Consider the following 17,579-nt stretch of genomic DNA (forward strand, 5'->3'; position numbering starts at 1 on the left):
AGTGAAATATATGCTTTGGTCTAAATTCAGACTCCATTAGTGTTCTTTCTATGGAAGCGGCTGGCATTTTTAATCATGAGTCCTTTGGGATTATTTCGCCTTTTTGTAGTGCTGAAAATAAGTTATTCATGGTTGTTCATGTACAATATTGTTGTTACTGTGTACAATATTTTCCTGTTTCTTTTTATTTCACTCTGCATCTCTTAATTTGGATCTTTACAGCTCTTTCTGAAGTCATTCTCTTCATTATTTCTTACAGCACAATAATATTCCATCACTATCATATACCACAATTTTTTCAACCATTCCCCAATTGAGGGAAATCCCTTTAGTTTCCAGTGCCTTGCCACCACAAAAAGAGCAGCTATAAATATATTGTATAAGTCGGTCCTTTCCCAGTTTTTTTTTCTCTTTTATCTACAGACCTAGTAGTGTTACTACTAGATCAAAGGGTCTGCATTGTTTTATAGCCCTTTGGGCATAATTATAAATTGCCCTCCAGAATGGTTGAATCAGTTCACAATTTCACAAACAATGCATTAATGTCCCAATTTTCCACATCTCCTCCAACATTCATTACTTTCCTTTGCTGTCATGTTGGCCAATCTGCTAGGTATGAGGTGATACCTCAGAGTTGTTTTGATTAGCATCTCTCTGATTATAAGATATTTAGAACACTTTTTCATGTGCTTATTAATAGTTTTGATTTCTTTATCTGAAAACTGCCTGTTCATGTCCCTTGCTCATTTATCAATTGGAGAATGGCTTGATCTTTTGTACAATTGATTTAGCTCTTTGTAAAATTGAGTAACTAAACCTGTGTCAAAGGTTTTTATGAAGATTGTTTCCCAATTTGTTGCTTCCCTTCTGATTTTAGTTACATTGGTTTTGTTTGTACAAAAACTTTTTTTAATTTGATGTAGTCAAAATTATTTATTTTACATTTTGTGACTCTTTCTAAGTTTTGCTTGGTTTTAAAATCTTTCCCTTCCCAAATGTCTGACATGTATACTATTCTGTGTTCGCCTAATTTTCTTATAGTTTCCTTCTTTATGTTCAAGTCATTCACCCATTCTGAGTTTATCTTGGTGTAGGGTGTGAGGTGTTGATCCAAACCTAATCTCTCCCACACTGTATTCCAATTTTCCCAGCATTTTTATCAAATAGTGGATTTTTGTCCCAAAAGCTGGGGTCTTTGGGTTTGTCATAGACTGTCTAGCTGAGGTCACTTACCACAAGTCTATTCCACTGATCCTCCTTTCTGTCTCTTAGCCAGTACCAAATTGTTTTGATGACCACTGCTTTATAGTATAGTTTGAGATCTGGGACTGCAAGGCCACCTTCCTTCACATTTGTTTTTTCATGATTTCTCTGGATATCCTTGATCATTTGTTCTTCCAAATGAACTTAGTTAAGGTTTTTTTTTCTAATTCAAGTTTTTTGGTAGTTCAATGGGTATGGCACTAAATAAGTAAATTAATTTGGGTAGGATTGTCATTTTTATTATGTTAGCTCATCCCACCCATGAGCAATCAGTGTTTTTCCAAATGTTTAGATCTAGTTTTAACTGTGTGGAAAGAAAGTGTTTTGAAGTTGTGTTCAAATAATTCCTGTGTTTGTCTTGGCAGATTGATTCCTAAGCATTTTATATTGTCTAGGGTGATTTTGAATGGTATTTCTTTTTCTAATTCTTGCTGCTGAAATGGGTTAGAGATATATAGAAATGCTGATGACTTATGCGGGTTTATTTTGTATCCTGCAACTTTGCTAAAGTTGTTGATTATTTCGAGTAACTTTTTGGTTGATTCTCTAGGATTCCTTAAGCAAACCATCATATCATCAGCAAAGAGTGATAGCTTGGTCTCCTCATTGCCAATTTTAATACATTCAATTTATTTTTCTTCTCTAATTGCTACTGCTAGAGTTTCTAGTACAATATTAAATAATAGAGGTGATAATGGGCATCCTTGTTTTACTCCTGATCTTATTGGGGAGGCTTCTAGTTTATCCCCATTGCAGATGATGTTGGCTGATGGCTTTAGATATATACTGTTCATTATTTTAAGGAAAGGCCTTTCTATTCCTATACTTTCTAGTGTTTTCAATAGGAATGGGTGTTGTATTTTATCAAAGGCTTTTTCTGCATCTATTGAGATAATCATGTGATTTCTGTCAGTTTTGCTTGTTGATATAGTCAATTATGTGGATGGTTTTCCTAATATTGAACCATCCTTGCATTCCTGGTATGGTTATCCTGCATGGTCTTAGTGCATCCTGCAATCCTGCATGGTCATAGTGGATGACCCTTGTAATGACTTGCTGGAGTCTTTTTGCTAGTATCCTATGTAAGATTTTTGCTTCTATATTTAGTAGGGAGATTGGTCATAGTTTTCTTTCTGTTTTTGACCTGCCTGGATTTGGGATTAGTACCATGTTTGTGTCATAAAATGAATTTGAAAGAACTTCTTCTTGGCTTATTCTGGCAAACAGTTTGTTTAACATTGGGATTAGTTGTTCTTTGAATGTTTGATAGAATTCATTTATGAATCCATCAAGACCTTTGGATTTTTTCTTAGGGAGTTCTTTGATGGCTTGTTCAATTCCTTTTTCTGATATGGGGTTGTTTAGGTAATTTATTTCTTCCTCTGTTAGTCTAGGCAATTTATATTTTTGTAAGTATTCATCCATATCACCTAGATTGCCATATTTGTTGCCATATAATTGGACATAATAGTTTTTAATGATTGCCTTAATTTCCTCTTCATTAGAGGTGAGGCTTCCCTTTTCATTCATCTGAGGATTTTTAATTTGTTCGCTTTCTAGTTCTTTAGTTTGCATGCTCAATTCATTGACCTCTGCCCTTCTTAATTTGCTAATATATGAACTCAAGGATATAAATTTCCCCCTGAGTTCTGCTTTGGCTGCATCCCATAGGTTTTGAAATGATGTCATTGTCATTTTCTTCAATGAAGTTATTGTTTCTACAATTTGTTCTTTAACCAGTTTTGGAGAATCATATTTTTAAATTTCCAATTAATTTTTTATTTACATCTCCATGTACCCTTATTAATTATTATTTTCATTGCATTGTGGTCTGAGAAGGTTACATTTATTATTTCTGCTCTTTTGAACTAGTTTGCAATGTTTTCATGTCCTAATACATGGTCAGTTTTTGTGAATGTACCATGTGCTGCTGAAAAGAAGATATATTCTTTTATTCCCTATTTATTTTTCTCCACATGTCTACTAACTCTTAATTTTTCTAAGATTTCATTCACTTCTCTTCTTTCTTATTTATTTTTTGGTTTGATTTATCTAGTTTGGATAGAGGAAGGTTCAGGTCTCCCACTAGTATAGTTTTTCTATTTCATCCTTGAGCTCCTCTAGTTTCTCCTTTAGAAATCTGGGTGCTATGCCATTTGGTGCATACATGTTGAGTACAGATATTTCCTCATTGTCTATACTGCCTTTTAGCAGGATGTAATTACCTTCTCTATCTCTTTTAACTAGATTTATTTTTACTTTGGCTTTGTCAGATATCATGATTGTGACTCCTGCCTTCTTTTTATCAGTTGATGCCCAATAGATTTGGCTCCATCCTCTTACTTTCACCCTATGCATATCTACCTTCCTCGTGTGTGTTTCTTGTAGACAGCATATGCTAGGGTTTTGGATTCTAATCCACTCTGCTATTTGCTTGCATTTTATGGGTGAGTTCATTCCATTCACATTCAGAGTTATGATTACTAGCTGTGTATTTCCCAGCATTTTGATTTCTACTCCTGGTCCTGCCTTTTCTTCTTTCTCTATTTCCTTCTACACCAATGTTTGTTTTTAGTCAGTCCCCCTAGTTCCCACCCTTATTTTACTTCCCTTTCTACCCCACTCCCTTTTTATTCCCTCCCCCTTATTTTCCCTGTAGTCTTTCTAAAATTACCCCCCGCCACCTTCTCCCTCCCTTGTACTACTTCCCTCCCCACCAGTCTGTTTGTTACCCTTCTACTCCCCCTATAGAGCACAAATCTATTCTCTGCCCTAATGGATTGTAATGTTCTTCCCTCTTTGGGTCAATTTCAAAGCACGTAAGAGTTGAGTATTTCCTTTCTCCAACCTCTTTACCCTTCCAGTGTATTGATGTTATCCCCCATCCCGCCATGAGCTTCTTTGTGACATATTAATTTACCCCCATTTGTTTCTTTTCCCATTTCTTTTAGTAGTAACCTCTCTTTTTTAGCTCTCTCTATACACGCACACGCACACACACACGTATATGTATTTATGCATGCATATATCTATATACCTATTTGTGTCCTGTCCTTTCATCCTATACAGTTTGTCACTGTTCCTTCTAAGTGTAATTCTTCTAGCTGCCCAGGTGATAACAACAGTTTTTGAGTTACCAATGACCTCTTTTCTTATAAGGATACATATCATTTTAACTTATTATGTCTCTTAAAAAATTTTGTTGTTGTTGTTGTTTAGTTTTGTTTTTCTTTTTTCCCCACTTTTTATTACCTTTTGATGATTCTCTTGAGTTTTGTACTTGGACATCAAATTTTCTATTTAGGTCTGGTCTTTTCTTTACAAATTCTTGGAATTTTTCTATTTTGTTGAATGACCATACTTTCCCCTGTAAGAATATAGTCAGTTTTGCTGGGTAGTTGATTCTTGGTTGTAGACCAAGTTCCCTTGATTTCCGAAATATCATATTCCATGCCTTTCAGTCCTTCAGTGTGGATGCAGCCAGATCCTGCGTTATCTTCACTGTGGTTCTGTGGTATCTGAATGACTTCTTCTTGCAGCTTGCAATATCTTTTCTTTGGTCTGATAGTTCTTGAATTTGGCTATAACGTTCCTGGGTGTTGTCAGTTGGGGATTAAGTACAGAAGGTGATCTGTGGATTGTTTCAATCTCCACTTTTCCATCTTATTCAAGGATATCGGGGCATTTTTCTTGAATAATTTCCTTTAGTATTATGTCCAGGCTTTTTCTTTTGTCATGGTCTTCTGGTAGACCAATGATTCTTAAATTGTCTCTCCTCGAATGATTTTATAAATCCTCTGTTTTGTAAATGAGATGCTTCATATTTTCCTCAATTTTTTCATTCTTTTGGTTTTGTTTTATAGTGTCCTGCTGCCTTGTGAGGTCACTTGATTCCAGTTGTTGTATTCTGGTTCTTAAAGACTGGATTTCATCCCTGGCTTTTTGGTCGTCCTTTTCCTTCTGGTCTGTTTTTCTTTGGAGGTCATCTTTCATCCTCTTTACCTCGTCTTTCATCTCTTTTGCCTCATCTTTCATCTCCTTTGCTTCATTTTCCAGCTGGTTGATTTTGGCTTTCAAGACACTATTTTCTCGTTTTAGTTCAAGTGCCTCCATTTCCAGATGACTTATCTTGTTTTTAAGTTCTTTTCCCAATTGTCTTCAGCCCCTCTTAATTATGTTTTGATTTCTTCCACAACCTGTATCCAATTCACTGGGATTTCTGATTTATCATTTGCTGCTCTCTCCCCCTCTGTTCCATTTGCTGAATAGAAACTGTCTTTTGTAATTTCTTTCTTTTTTTCTCTGTTGTTTGCTCATATTTACCCCTTCTTTGCTCCCCGTATTTGTCTGTGCTCTAGTTCCTCTCATTTTTTTGGTTTGGGAGTTTTCTGTCAGTCTCCCCTCTTGGAGCTTTGTCAGATCTCTCAGTGCAGTCTCTGGGGGAGGAATGTTGGCTTCCCTGTCCTCTGAAGACTTTTGATGGGATTAAGTTCAGCTGGGTTGTGCTGGATGTACCCTGAGGCCAAAACCTCCTGTAAGGCTGGAGCCAAATGGAAGGTCTCAGCTGTCCAGGCTGCCAGCTCTTTGATCTCTTTCTGGCTGCTTCCCTGCTGCTTGTGTTCGACTCTCTGAGCCTGGCACAGCCCTGCCCACAAGGTACACCCTCTAGACCAGCACCTTTGCCCGCCCAGAGGTTCTTGCTGCTGCTGGAGGCTTAGCACTCTATGTGGGCGGGGGGAGGGACCCTGGGTCCTTCCTTCTGCCTTCCCCTTAAACCCGAGTGTTCTCGGATTCCAGCTTGGGGGGGGGGGGTGTACCTTTTGAATTGAGTCCAGCAAGAGGGTTCCCCAGCTCTGTCTTGTTGTTAGGTTTGATTTTCAGTCCCCTAGGAGCATTTGGTTTGTGATCGGTAAGGAAGGGTTTTCAGAGGTCTGAACTATTGCTGCTCCTTCTGCTTCTTTTCTTCAGTGGGTTTTTGCACCTCTTTTACCAATTGGTATATTCTGAGTTTTTTTTAAATAAAAGATATTTTCTTTAGTATTTTTAATGCCTCCATTATTGAACTGTTGACTCATTTTTCATTATTTTTCCTGTATCACTCTCATTTATTTTCCCAATTTTCTTCTGCCTCATATTTGATTTTTAAAGTCTTTTCTGAGCTCCTCGAATGATTCTTTTGGAGATTGAAACCAATCAAGATTTTTCTTGGAGGCTTTAGATACAGTAGAATTGACTTTCTATCTTCTAACATTGTATTTTTATCTTTTCTCTCACCAAATTAACTTTCTGTTTTGAATTTCTTGTTGTTGTTTGGTCATTTTATAGTCTTTGTCTTTGAATTTTAGGGGGGGAGGGGACTTGTTACAAGTAGATTCTATTCATGTGGTGAAGAGTCTACTGTTTCAAACTTCATGTTTTCCGTGGAGCTGCCTTCTAAGCTAGCTCTGGGTAGTTAAAAATTATCAGTTCTTCGAAGGTGGCATAATGTAAGGAGAGGTGTATTTAATACTCTTCCAGCCTGTGCTCTGGTCTGTGAGTACCCATAAGTGTTCTTTTCCTCCTTGGAACTGTGACCAGGGTCCCCTGCTCCCCTGTAGCAGCATGTTACTGGAGTGTGCTTGTCTTACTCATCCCCCTAGGACTGCAAACCAGGACTGTGACTGGGAGCTTTGTGTGGGCAGTGCAACAGAATCCTGTACCCAGAGCCAACAACGAGACCCCAGTAATCTCCTTCTGAGCAGTTGTCCATTCCCTTACTGTCTGTGGGTCTGAGAGTTCTGAAAGTCTTATTGATGGTTCAGCTGCCCCCAAAATACACACAGCCTTCCTAAAGGGGCCTGCCTTAGCCTACTATTCTGCGTTTCACTCCCACCCTCCTGAGATAGACCTTTTGAATTAACTTGTGCTGAAAAACTGTTTCACCCCATTATTTAAACATTATTTTATTTGGTCGTTTTCATACATTATTCACTGGAAACAAAGATCGTTTTCTTTTCCTCCTCCCCCCCCCCCCCCCCCGCCTTTCCCTCTCCCATAGCCGACGCATGATTCCACTGGTTATCACATGTGTTCTTGACTCGAACCCATTTCCCTGTTGTTGGAATTTGCATTATAGTGTTCATTTAGAGTCTCTCCTCAGTCTTATCTCCTCCAACCCTGTAGTCAAGCAGTTGCTTTTCATCAGTGTTTTCACTCCCACAGTTTATCCTCTGCTTGTGGGTAGTATTTTTTTTTTAGATCCCTGCAGATTGTTCAGGGAAATTGCATTGATACTAATGGAGAAGTCCATCACCTTCGATTGTACCACAATGTATCAGTCTCTTTGTATAATGTTTTCCTGGTTCTGCTCCTTTCACTCTGCATCACTTCCTGGAGGTCGTTCCAGTCTCCATGGAATTCCTCCACTTTATTATTCCTTTTAGCACAATAGTATTCCATCACCAACATATACCACAATTTGTTCAGCCATTCTCCAATTGAAGGGCATCCCCTCATTTTCCAATTTTTGGCCACCACAAAGAGTGCAGCTATGAATATTCTTGTACAAGTCTTTTTGTCCATTATCTCTTTGGGGTACAAGCCCAGCAGTGCTATGGCTGGATCAAAGGGCAGACAGTTTTTTATCGCCCTTTGGACATAGTTCCAAATTGCCCTCCAGAATGGTTGGATTAATTCACAACTCCACCAGCAATGAATTAATGTCCCCAGTTTGCCACATCCCCTTCAGCATTCATTACTTTGCATAGCTGTCATGTTAGCCAATCTGCTAGGTGTGAGATGATACCTCAGAGTTGTTTTGATTTGCATCTCTCTGATTATAAGAGATGTAGAGCACTTTTTCATGTGCTTTTTAATAGTTTTGATTTCTTTGGCTGAGAACTGCCTGTTCATATCCCTTGCCCATTTGTCAATTAGAGAATGGCTTGAATTTTTGTACAATTGATTTAGTTCTTTATAAATTTGAGTAATTAAACCTTTGTCAGAGGTTTTTATGAAGATTGTTTCCCAATTTGTTGCTACCCTTCTGATTTTGGTTACATTGGTTTTGTTTGTACAAAAACTTTTTAATTTGATGTAATCCAGATTATTTATTTTGCATTTTGTAACTCTTTCTAATTCTTGCTTGGTTTTGAAGTATTTCCCTTCCCAAAGGTCTGACATGTATACTATTCTGTGTTCGCCTAATTTTCTTATAGTTTCCTTCTTTATGTTCAGTCATTCACCCATTTTGAATTTATCTTGGTGTAGGGTGTGAGGTGTTGATCTACGCCTAATCTTTCCCACACTGTCCTCCAATTTTCCCAGCAGTTTTTATGAAATAGTGGATTTTTGTCCCAAAAGCTGGGATCTTTGGGTTTGTCATATACTGTCTTGCTGAGGTTGCTTGCCCCCAGTCTATTCCACTGATCCTCCTTTCTGTCTCTTAGCCAGTACCAAATTGTTTTGATGACCGCTGCTTTGTAATATAGTCTGAGATCTGGGACTGCAAGACCCCCTTCCTTTGTATTTTTTTTCATTATTTCCCTGGATATCCTTGATCTTTTGTTCTTCCAAATGAACTTTGTTATGGTTTTTTCTAAATCAGTAAAAAAATTTTTTTGGAAGTTCCATGGGTATGGCACTAAATAGATAGATGAGTTTGGGTAGGATGGTCATTTTTATTATATTGGCTCATCCTACCCATGAGCAGTTAATGTTCTTCCAATTGTTCAAGTCTAGTTTTAGTTGTGTGGAAAGTGTTTTGTAGTTGTGTTCATATAGATCCTGTGTTTGTCTCGGGAGATAGATTCCTAGGTATTTTATATTGTCTAGGGTAATTTTGAATGGGATTTCTCTTTCTAGTTCTTGCTGCTGAGCTGTGTTGGAATTATATAGAAATGCTGATGACTTATGTGGGTTCATTTTGTATCCTGCAACTTTGCTAAAGTTGTTGATTATTTCGATTAGCTTTTTGGTTGAATCTCTAGGATTCTTTAAGTAGACCATCATGTCATCTGCAAAGAGCGATAATTTGGTCTCCTCCTTGCCTATTTTGATGCCTTCAATTTCTTTTTCTTCTCTAATTGCTACTGCTAGTGTTTCTAATACAATGTCAAATAATAGAGGTGATAATGGGCATCCTTGTTTCACTCCTGATCTTAATAGGAATGGATTTAGTTTATCCCCATTGCAGATGATATTAGCTGATGGTTTTAGATATATACTGTTTATTATTTTTAGGAATGACCCTTCTATTCCTATGCTTTCTAGTGTTTTTAGTAGGAATGGGTGTTATATTTTATCAAATGCTTTTTCTGCATCTATTGAGATAATCATGTGGTTCTTGTTGGTTTGCTTGTTGATGTGGTCAATTATGTGGATAGTTTTCCTAATGTTGAACCAGCCCTGCATCCTTGTATAAATCCTACTTGATCATGGTGGATGACCCTTCTAATCACTTGCTGGAGTCTTTTTGCTAGTATCCTATTTAAGATTTTTGCATCTATATTCATTAGGGAGATTGGTCTATAATTTTCTTTCTCTGTTTTTGGCCTGCCTGGTTTTGGAATCAGTACCATGCTTGTGTCATAAAAGGAGTTTGGTAGAAATCCCTCTTTGCTTATTATGTCAAATAGTTTGTATAGTATTGGGATTAACTGTTCTCTGAATGTTTGATAGAATTCGCTGGTGAAATCCATCAGGCCCTGGGGATTTTTTCTTAGGAAGTTCTTTGATGGCCTGTTGGATTTCTTTTTCTGATATGGTATTATTTAAGAAAACTATTTCTTCTTCTGTTAGTCTAGGCAATTTATATTTTTGTAAATATTCATCCATATCACCTAGGTTGTTATATTTATTGCCATATAGTTGGGCAAAGTAGTTTTTAATGATTGCCTTAATTTCCTCTTCATTGGAGGTGAGATCCCCCTTTTCATCCTTGATGCTGTTAATTTGCCTTTCTTCTTTCCTTTTTTTAATTAAATTAACCAGTACTTTGTCTATTTTGTCTGTTTTTTCAAAGTACCAGCTTCTAGTCTTGTTTATTAGCTCAATAGTTCTGTCACTTTCTATTTTATTAATTTCTCCCTTAATTTTTAAGATCTCTAGTATGGTTTTCTTCTGGGGGGTTTTAATTTGTTCATTCTCAAGTTTTTTGATTTGCATTTCCAATTCCTTTGTCTCTGTCCTCCCTAATTTGTTAATATATGCACTCAGGGATATGAATTTTCCTCTAAGTACTGCCTTGGCTGCATCCCATAAAGTTTGAAAGGATGTTTCGCCGTTGTCATTTTCTTCAACGAAATTGTTAATTGTTTCTATGATTTCTTCTCTAACTATCCGATTTTGGAGTATCATGTTATTCACCCCATACTTTTGTTGGGTTCTGCTGCTCCAGAATTTGTGTTGAGGCATTATATCAAAGTTGTTTGCAGGGTAATGTAGTAGACATCAGTGTATCTTCTCTACCCTCTTGTCTCTGTCCAGTAAGTGAATGTTTAAAAACCATTTACTGGGGTAGCTAGATAACTTAGTGGATCAAGAACCAGGCCTAGAGACAGGAGGTTCCTGGGTTCGAATATGGCTTTAAATGTTCCCTTGCTTTGTGACCTGGGGCAAGTCACTTAACTCCAATTGCCTGTCCTGCTTTGGAACTGAAACTTAGTATTGAAACTAAAACAGAAGGCAAAGGGTTTTTTTGTTTTGGTTTGGTTTGGTTTGGTATACAGATGCAAAAGAAAATTAAGCTACACTAGAAGTAGAAAGGCCCAGAATCCCTCAAGGACACAGGAGTGGATGATGGCAAAGCCAGGGGTAATTCGATTGTTTCTGTAGGTCATGTGATAGGCTCTGAGTCTAGAAGGCCCAGCCACAGAGCACAGGATGAAGCCTCGAGGGCTCCAGGGCAAAGCAGAGGGTAACTTGGGGTCTTCTGTGTCACCAAAAGGGACAGACTTGATGTCTCCCACATCCTACATTTAGTGTAATCAGGCAGACAGACCAGATGGATTCTGGTGTCTAGACCAGAGGAGGAGGTGAAGTGATGATAAATTCACTTTCCACTTCCCAGATAGCCCAGATGGCTTCTGAGCAATGCCCCAGAGGGTAACCGATGTGCAGCCCCTTTGTGCACAAAGAACTTTCTGCTGTTCTTAGGTGCTAAAGATTTCAAATTGTGGTTTCTTCTATTAAACCTCATGTGGGGGCAATTTCTAAAGGGAAAATAGTTTCTCTTTACGATAGTGTACAGCTAAAAAGCACAACCAATATTGTAACTTTGTTTCTGTCTCACCTTATAATTCAGGTACTCTTTACCTATATTGTATTACTAGGCCACCTCTAGCTGTGTCTGGTGAAACCTATGGACTTCTTCTCTAAATGGTGCTTTAAAATACATTAAGATTATAGGGAAACCACTTATACTGAAATACTGAACTAAAAGATCACAAGAAGGAATTAAGTGCTAGGGGGGAAAGGGGGGATAGGGAACTGAACTGAGCCACATGGCCCTATACAGCATTCCCTAGCTTATAGAAGCTGGAAGAGTCAGGAAATGAGTGGCATCCCCTTGTCTTCCCAGCTTAATATTTAATAGGCATAGATTAAAGTCTTTTCATGACAGTGATAATTAGCATTATAGAGAACATTTCTTGACTTTTGCCTTTTTTCGTTTTGCCATAGAGAAAAGTTTAGCACTTGGCTCCCTGAAGCCTCCTAAGGCCGAATCTTCAACTAAGTTTCGAAGGCAGCTGAAAAAACAACAGGAATCTCTGGATTCAGTGGACTTTGCTGTTTCCTCTCTATCTCCATACAGTGTAGTCTCTTCTCATGGAACCAGAAAGCGATTTCAGATTCATTCCAAATCCCCCTTCTACCGAGCTGCTTCAGTTGGTGAGACTCCCGAGTCCCGACTAGTGGTTGAAAGTTCCCTGTGCCAGGCCAGGACCCTGGAGGATAGGCCTCAGTTCATTAGCCGAGGCACATTCAACCCTGAAAAAGGCAAACAAAAACTCAAGAATGTGAAAAACTCACCCCAGAAAACCAAAGACCTCCCAGAGGGGACATTAGGGGCAAGTCACAAAAGAAATGTGGATCCTGACTGTGGTGCTACCCAGCAACAGATTCTTTATGGGAACAGCAAAGAGTTCATGGTCTGATCCAGCAGGCGCATATCCCCTCACTGCCACAGAGTGGTGGCAGCATCTCATCTTTGGGGTTTTCCCCTGTCATGACGCTCACTCATAGCCGTCCATCCTAGGCACCATCATCAGCAACTGTCCCGCCTCCTGCCTGAGCAAAAGCAGCCGTTGCTGGCTTGGATCCCCAGCCTCCTAGTGGGATAGTGGAAAGGAGGAGCCAAACGGGCTCAGCAAAACCTGCTGGGAAGAGTTGCAGCTGGGGCGTTAGCTGTTCTTAACTTGGGGGAACTCAGAACCTGCCAGGGTTTATTCTTTGAACTGGTGTCCAAAGAACTACAGAAGGCTTGCCCAGTTAGCTCTGTGGGGCTTTGCCTTTGCCTCTTCTCCCTCCTCTGCAGAAATCCACCACCTGAGTTGGAGTGAGAGATGGGGCGCAAAGGCAGGCAGAGTGGTGTGGCGGGCCTCTTGGACCAACCGGTTGATGGTTGACCCATAAGGAATAGTTCTGTTCTTCTTGACCTTAAAGGCAAAGGTTATAGTCTTGGATATATTTGGGAGTACTTAGAGGCTATAGCTGATTTAAATTTTCCCAAGGACTTATAACAAACAAATGAAGCTCTTCACTCCTAACTATTTATAATGCACTCTACATTGTTGTCAAGTGGAAATTACAAAGCTCTCATTTCCATTAAGCATTCAGAGCATGTCTCACACACTATAGGGTTATGCAATGAAAGAAGAGATTATTTTATTTTATTTTGTTAAGATGTCAAAATAACCAATGCCAGTTTGACTCCTGGTTGGTTTGCGCCAAATACACAAGTGTGCCGAGTGTTCAATAGCCATACAACTCCCGTGTTCCCTGGGCGCAAAGAACCAGGTTCCTCTAATTTTTTTTTAACATTTTATTAGATCTATGATCCCTAGACTTTAAAGCTACATCATAATCCCTCTTGTGTTGCTCCATATCCGTTGATCATCAAACAAGAAACAGCATATACAACTCACTCTGCTGGAAAATCATCAGGAAAGGCTCCACCCCCACCCCCAAAAGTGTGACTGTTTAATTATATCTTCCAAAACATCCATATGCAATAGTGCATGAATAAATGTTACAAAAAGCTGCCAAAAGGAAAATACTATTTTTAAAATGTGACCCAACTAACTTTTCTCTCTTTTTCCTCAGACCATCAGTATTAAACAGATAAAAAAAAAATCAAGGACTACTTGAAGCTATTTTTATTAATCTTCTGGTTGCTGAAGTTTACTGTAAATATATATATATATATATATTATATATACATACATACAGAAATAGATGTGTATGCGCGCGTGTGTGTGTGTATGTCTTTTTAAACTCTTTTTCCATGGAATCTTTTCCCACAGAGAAGAGCAGGGGAGAAGCAATGGGCCATCAGAACTGAAGTTAAAATTCTCTTGTTCATGTGTTTGGGGAAAGCAATGCCGTTTTTCACCACAGAGGGTCCCCATACACCTCATGATGAGCTCTCATCCTAAGCTTCTTGGCATTTGTGAGATTCTAAAACTTGTCTTTGCTATTTATAATGTGTGAGAAATGAAGGTATGCTCGCCTGGCTGAACTGTGACACCCTTTCTTGAGATATGTGAAAATGTTATTTTTGAAGTTCCTGATGCAGTTTCTCTAATTACCATCTGCACTGTTCTGAGAAAGAGAATTTGCCATCCTTAACCTTAATGTCTGGGTTGGTTTATTCCTAACACTGCCTTGTGACGTGTCGTAAGTCAGCTCCAAATAATCTAAATATTAAGCCCTTCTGTGAGACAGAGTCTCTCAGGTCACACAGCATTCCGCGTTAACACCATTTAAAACCAACATACTGCTGGTTGGTTGTGCGTAAGCTGCACAACAAAGATGGCATTCTTTTGGACCAACAGGCCTAAGGCATCATTCTGCTACAGTTAATAGTAGACTTTCTGACCAGCTGTTCTTCTGTGCTCTAAATGGTTTCTGCTAGGGATAGGAAGACTTCAGATTCCGGAGTAGAATAACCGTAGGATTGAATATCAGATTTGTCCCTATTATTTTAAAGTTCACATTTTTCAGCATATTGTAGAGCTGGACATGGAGTAGGTGAAAGATGGGAAACAAGTTCTAGTCTTGCACAGTAGCAGAGATGGGTTCTCTAAGCATCATTCTAGAAGTACTTCTGTTTTAAAGCTCTCCATAGAGTACCCTTTCTTGTCAGGTTCAGTAGAAATAAATTTGGGAGCTTTTTCACATGAGGAAAATTTCCTCATGGGCCAATCTCACCTGACTGGCTCTCCCTTCCCCACCCTCTAGCTCTGTATACATTGGATCTCTTTATGAGTGGGATGCTGGAGAAAGAGAAGGGGTTACTAACTGTATTTTATTGCTCCTAATCTACCTTATGTAATCAGCTCGGACTTACATTCCAGGGGGTTACCCATCTGAAGCTATTTTTCTTTGAAAGATTAAAATTTTACACAAAAATATCTCGTCATTTTATAGGAAGAGGTTAATAGCAAATAAGAGAACTTATAGTTTTTTTCTCAGGGACCTCAGTCTTCATTTTGGATCAAATAATAAAGCATTCCTTATTATTGAAAGATTTATGGTTTTTTAAAATAACCAACCAGAATTATTAGTAGGGAATGGTGTTTGAGAGACTGGAAAATAAGGCTTTCTTGTAGGCAACCTAGAAACAATCTTCCTAGGAAAGAAAGACTCTGTATTGACCATTAAAGAGGTATGCTGGTGGTGATACCACAACTACTTAGCTTTCTTTTGCCTAATTTTTCAGTAAGAAGTAGAGTCTGGTTTAAAAGCTATATATACTCATTAGTTTCCACCTTTTAATTGACAGATCAATAATCAGGCAGATTATGTTGAAATTTCATTTTAAAATAATTTTGTGACCACAAAATTTTGTCTATCAGTATTATACAGTCCTGCTTTTTTTTCTTTAATGCTTCATTCTTACTATTCTGCTTATAAATCCTGAAAGGATTTTTTTCTTTGGTGCAGTGGCATGGCAGTTTCTCTGTTGGGCCTGAACTGTATAACCTGTGATTTTGGCTGACTTCACACATCCCACCCCTTTTCCCCAAATCAGTATCCCAGATTTTAAATTCCACCATTAAATTAAAAGTTAAATTTTAAATTCAGCATTGTTCTGGAGAGATGAGACCATTCAAACACCAGCTTCACCACCAGGATGCATGGCCTTTCTCTCCTGCTTAGGAAGCTTGGAAAAAATTGAGTGAAAACATCAATTTCCAGATTGACAGTCTAAAGTAAACCCACGCTTTATTGTAATATAACTTCAGATATGATTCTGACAAGTGACATTTTCAAGTTACGACCTATTTACTATCCAAGTACAATTTTATAACATTTGGTATATGCCTCTTCCTTTCATCTTAATCTCTGATCTAATGGACTTCTAAAGAAGTAAGAGGAAGTTGTCATTTCCATTCCAGTTCCGCTTTCTTTGTTTTTTAATTAAGGAAACTCTGTTGCTTCCCACAAATCCTTTGGAGACTGACAGAGCCACATAGCTCATCCCCAAGAGGGAACAGTTTGTGGATATCTTACTAACAACCTAGAGAGCTGTTCTTCTGTTACTCCTCTAAACCCCTAGCTTAAAAGTTGAAGCTTATGGTGAGAACCAGTAAGAGGTTGGATAGTAATACTGTAAAAGCAGATGAGAAAGAGTCTGTTCCAATTCTGCCATCCCATTTAGCTTAAAATGAACTATTTGTTGGAAGTGGGTTTTTGGGGTTTTTTTGTTCTTGGTTGTGTATTGTTCTTTTTTCCCATTTTCCCAGCAGCCTGGGAAAACAGAAGTCAAATTTACAGTGCTCCCTCAGAATATTTTCATAGCCAATGCAATTTTAAATTAGTCTCAAGATTCAGAAAAGAATATTTTCACTGTCTAGATAGTCAACAAAGGTCTTTACAACCGCCTTCCTCATTTTAAAGTGTTATACATCTGCTGCTATTTCCATTTTTCAGAATTTCTGCTCCCTTTTCATTTCCTCCTCACCCTAGCTAAGAAGAGCACCCTACTCATGAAACTCCTTGGATGCTTCAAGTTTGGGTTTGGACAATCAGTCCTTTGACTTCTTTTGCTTCTAACATTCTTGTGGTCCACAATCACCACCACCCCAACTTTGATTTGGTCTTTAAAGGGATCAGGGAAATTGTTTTAGAGTACATTTGTCTGGGTCAGTTTGGTCTGTTGTATCTATTTTGAAAAAAAGATTCTAGAAAGAAATCTGTTAACTTTTCTGGTCTATGTTTAAAGTGTTGTGCCTATTCTCCAGGTCTCTCTTAGGTAGGTCAGAAAAATGTTTTCATACAAGATACACTCTTTGTACCAAGTGATTGTACTTACCATGGGAAACGGCACGGACTGTGGATTATTATATTATTATTTTTAATGGATTTTTAAAGTAATTTATATTAAGTATGCTGAGTATAAATTAAAACAACAAAGTATGTATTGTCATACTCTATAAATTTTACCTGTTTAAAAATAAAGAAAAAAATATATATATATGTACATACACACACACACACATACACACACATACAAAAAATTATTTGCCTTGGCCACAGAGCTCGATTATGTTCATGATGCAGTCCACAGGCACTTTCTGATTCCATGTCAGTAGATTTTCCTTTGGGGAACAAGGCCAATGTGTAAAGTGCAACTTCTGTCATTTCTTAAATATATGCTGTATGGCTGTACAAAACCAGCTTTATGAACAAGTAACTCCTGGCTTATTAAAGAACAAAGCTTAACAAAGCAATTCTGAGCAATTTGTTTTCTCTCAACTCTTCAGATGAACTGCCATAATTTCCTGTTACATTGATTTATTTGTAAGGAAAGCATTCTGCCTCCAGAGTATTGTGAAGGTGTGGTGACTGAATGAGGAAAGGGTTCTGCGGTTGGGTCCCCTAGCCAAGAGCAGCCATGTAAAGATTTCATTCCGTCCTAGCCCAGATGGAGGGCTCCATCCTCCCCTGTGCTGCTTTTTTGGCTTGGTAGGGAGAGGTAAAAGGGGGTGTAAGCAGCCTCTGCTTGATCTCGTCATCAAAAAGGAACACTCGTGCAGCTCATACCTAAAAACTGACCTTGCCCAAGACTGAGAGGAACTGTACCACTATAAGAGAAGACAAACCAGAACTTG

The 17,579-nt window shown here is 38.3% G+C and overlaps 1 protein-coding gene across 22 annotated transcripts in view; it reads left to right on the forward strand.

Annotated features, from left to right (window-relative positions):
* The window catches only part of MYO9A (myosin IXA), a 308,527-nt gene extending 291,329 nt beyond the window's left edge, over positions 1-17,198 (forward strand). For all 22 annotated transcript variants that reach the window (XM_056800401.1, XM_056800408.1, XM_056800432.1 and 19 more), the window contains one exon: positions 11,923-17,198. In XM_056800401.1, coding sequence (XP_056656379.1) covers positions 11,923-12,398 — 476 coding nt within the window. In that variant the 3' untranslated portion in view covers positions 12,399-17,198. The remainder of the gene's footprint in view (positions 1-11,922) is intronic.
* Positions 17,199-17,579: the final 381 nt, after the last annotated feature.

The sequence above is a fragment of the Monodelphis domestica genome, chromosome 1 (genome assembly GCF_027887165.1).
Source record: "Monodelphis domestica isolate mMonDom1 chromosome 1, mMonDom1.pri, whole genome shotgun sequence".
In the NCBI taxonomy this organism is placed as follows: domain Eukaryota; kingdom Metazoa; phylum Chordata; class Mammalia; order Didelphimorphia; family Didelphidae; genus Monodelphis; species Monodelphis domestica.